At 40.7% G+C, this 3,023-nt stretch overlaps 1 protein-coding gene across 1 annotated transcript; it reads right to left on the reverse strand.

The window, feature by feature from the left end:
• Window positions 1-232: 232 nt before the first annotated feature.
• LOC147732420 (securin-like) lies at window positions 233-972 on the reverse strand. Its single transcript, XM_086958808.1, has one exon. It carries the CDS (start codon window positions 904-906, stop codon window positions 346-348), a length of 561 nt encoding a protein of 186 aa, XP_086814934.1. The 5' UTR covers window positions 907-972; the 3' UTR covers window positions 233-345.
• Window positions 973-3,023: the final 2,051 nt, after the last annotated feature.

Genomic DNA, 3,023 nt, shown 5'->3' on the forward strand with positions numbered 1-3,023 from the left:
ATAAAAAAGGGGGCAGAGCCAAGCCTGCTACCTATGGGCCAATAAGCCTCATTGACTTTCTGCAGAAATTTTTTTGTAAGCAGATCCTAGGAAGGATACAGGATTGGATATCTGAGTTTCAAATTTTGAGCAATTTCCAAGCAGGCTTCCACACAAAAGTTAGTACCCTGGACCAGGCCTTCCGCCTTCTCTGTATTTATTGGAAGGAAGTAGTTTTCATTTTTTATTTTTTTTTAAAGTGACAGACTTTATTAAATTAAAAGCAATATACAAATTGGAGTTGAATGAAGCAGCATTTAAGTATGAGTGCAAAACAGTTCCTACGCAGCGCAAGTTGTAAAAAGTTCAATCTTCCCACAAAGGCGGCAAGTCAACAGTTACTTCATCCAGCGAACAGAAGAAAGGCGAGTGCAGGATATCTGACTCCAATGTGAATGGACAGGATTTCAAAGGCGATGGCACAAGATTGTCAGGTTTGTCGAGCCTTTCAATATCCAGTGTATGGAGTGATACACCAGAAAGGCACAAGTGACTCAGCTGGTGTTCTTCAGGTACATCAAAACACTCAAAATCAAGTGGATTATATGGAATAAATTTCTCAATTTCAGGATCTTCTGCATTAGATGGAGTGGTTGAGTTCTTGACTGAAGGCTGCTTAACCTTTGGTTTCTTCATTTGCTTGGCTTGTAGGTCTTCCGCGGATTTGCAAACATTAACTTTGGCATTACTGAGACCCTTCCTGACTGCTGGTGAAGAGTTGAAGACTTTTCCGAGAGATTTCGAATGCGAAGTCTGCGACCTGGCAAACACTTTTGTTGATGTAGATGGCAACCTTGTGCGATCTTTAGATGCTCCATTTGTGCGGGTGTCACCATTTTCTTGGTCCACGTAGATCAAAGTAGCCATTTATGTTGTTTAGAATAGAAAGTATATAGTGCTTGAATAAATAACTGAAAAACCTCAACAGTATAACGCATAAGGAAGTAGTTTTCAAGGGGTGAAATCTATACGTGGCTATTGTTAACTTACATACCGTATTTGACCTTGTCCCTCGGGCCAGTCTCTGGAGAGTATTGAAAGAGATGGGCTTGCCGGGAAACCTTTTAGACATTTTAATTAGATTATATTCATCTAACGCAGCACAGGTCAGGTGGGGGGAAAATAACCAAGTAACGGGAACTTTCCCAGTCCAACGTGGAGTGAGACAGGGATGTTTGTTATCCCCCACAATGTTTACTCTTTTTATTAATGGGGTGGTTGATTTTTTAGATAGAGATGGGTGTGATGCCCCTAAAATCGTCGTAAGTAGAGTGCCCGCACTACTCTTAGCCGATGACACCCTTTTAATTTTTAAATCTCCACAGGGTTTGCAACAACTTATGAACGATTTTATATGGTTCTGCAATGAACAGGCCTGGTTCTAAATGAGGCCAAAACCAAGTATATGATTTTTAACAGAGCAATGGCCAAATCGTCCAAAAGACCTGTGTTGGCTGGTAGTACTCAACTGGAGCAAGTTGAAGTTTTTGACTATTTAGGTATCCGTCTGACTCCATCAATTCACTTAACTGCCCACATTGAGAAAGTTAAATTACAACTAACCCATCAGTCCACTCACATTAGCAAAATTCATAGGAAAATGGTGGCTCACCATATTGCTCCAGCACTCAATCAATCAATCAATCAGTTCACTTATAGAGCGCACTACATACCCGTGAGGGTCTCAAGGCGCTAGGGGGGGGGGAGGTGCTGCTACTGATCGAAGACCCAGGTCATGAGGAGTCTTCTGAAGGCCAGTAGCACTTGACATTTATAACCCCAAGGTCCTGGGGGGTACTCTGTGGAGCAGACTTGTGCGGCACGGGCAAGACAATCTGCCTTTCTATCATTGAAAATTCTTTTTTAAGATCACTAGTAGATCTCCCCTCTAGCTCTCACCTGATAACCCTGTACTTGGACCATGCCCATAGACCGCTGGTACACAAGCTGAAATATAAACTTATAATGTTTTGGTATAGGCTATGGACTGTGGGAGAACTTGCACTGGGAATTGATATCTGAAAAGGAACTGGCAAACCCTGTGAGTAGTTTGACTAATGATTTTATTAATTTTAAAACTGCTCCTTGTTTTGAGACTAGTATTGATGAAATTGTTCCCCCACTGGCATGCAAACCTTTTCTACAGTTCCGTTATAAGACTTTTCCTATCAAATTGTTTTGTTCTAAGTTGTGCTGTAACGTTGCTATTGAAGATCTTTGCCCTGCGTCAAAGCTTGCCCGGAATCCATTGTTCACCTACTTTTCTTTTGCCCACATTACTCATCTTTGAGGGAAAAATGGATACTCCAGTTATGTAGACTGGCAGGCCTGGGACACTACCTTGAAGTGATGGGAATCTTGTGTACTGATACATGAAGAGTAATGGTTTTTGGCCTCTCAAGATTTTGGCATGCACTGTGTATCAGGCGTGGAAAATGCTTAGTATGAAGCACTGCACTTTACTCTTTTTTTAAGTGGTTGTTTGCTATGTATTTTTTTAACTATTTTATGGCACTGTAATTTTTAAAATATTTTTCTGGTAATGTTTTTATACTTCTGATTTTACTTATCTGTGCTGTATACTTTTCCGGATCTTTGTGATCAAAATAAAGTTATATGATAATGATGATGATGGTATGTAGGCGACTTCATGGTCTATACTTCAGACCTGAACATTGCTCTGCCGTTCATTGAGCAGTTTATTCTAGACACACCCATGTCTCGACTCGCCTTATTAATTTGCTTGCATGCCCTACTATATTTTCAAATTGGGCTTAGTATGTTTGCCCTTTAACCACTTGATAAAATATTTGTAAAAGGCATAGATTAGAAACATGGAGGCCTTCCACATGCACCTATTTGACAACCCTACCATCAAGGCTTCTCGTAGCAGAGACGAAGAGTGCATGTTGTAAAAATACATTTAAAATAAGTAATCACAGGCCAGGGTAGTCATAAGTTCCCGGGAGGAACTACCAGTCCAG

Source organism: Lissotriton vulgaris, chromosome 2_1 (genome assembly GCF_964263255.1).
Source record: "Lissotriton vulgaris chromosome 2_1, aLisVul1.2, whole genome shotgun sequence".
NCBI lineage: Eukaryota > Metazoa > Chordata > Amphibia > Caudata > Salamandridae > Lissotriton > Lissotriton vulgaris.

What these genes read in the sequence shown, in the direction of transcription:
- LOC147732420 (XM_086958808.1), bottom strand. Translation starts at nt 906, where the DNA reads ATGGCTACTTTGATCTACGTGGACCAAGAAAATGGTGACACCCGCACA.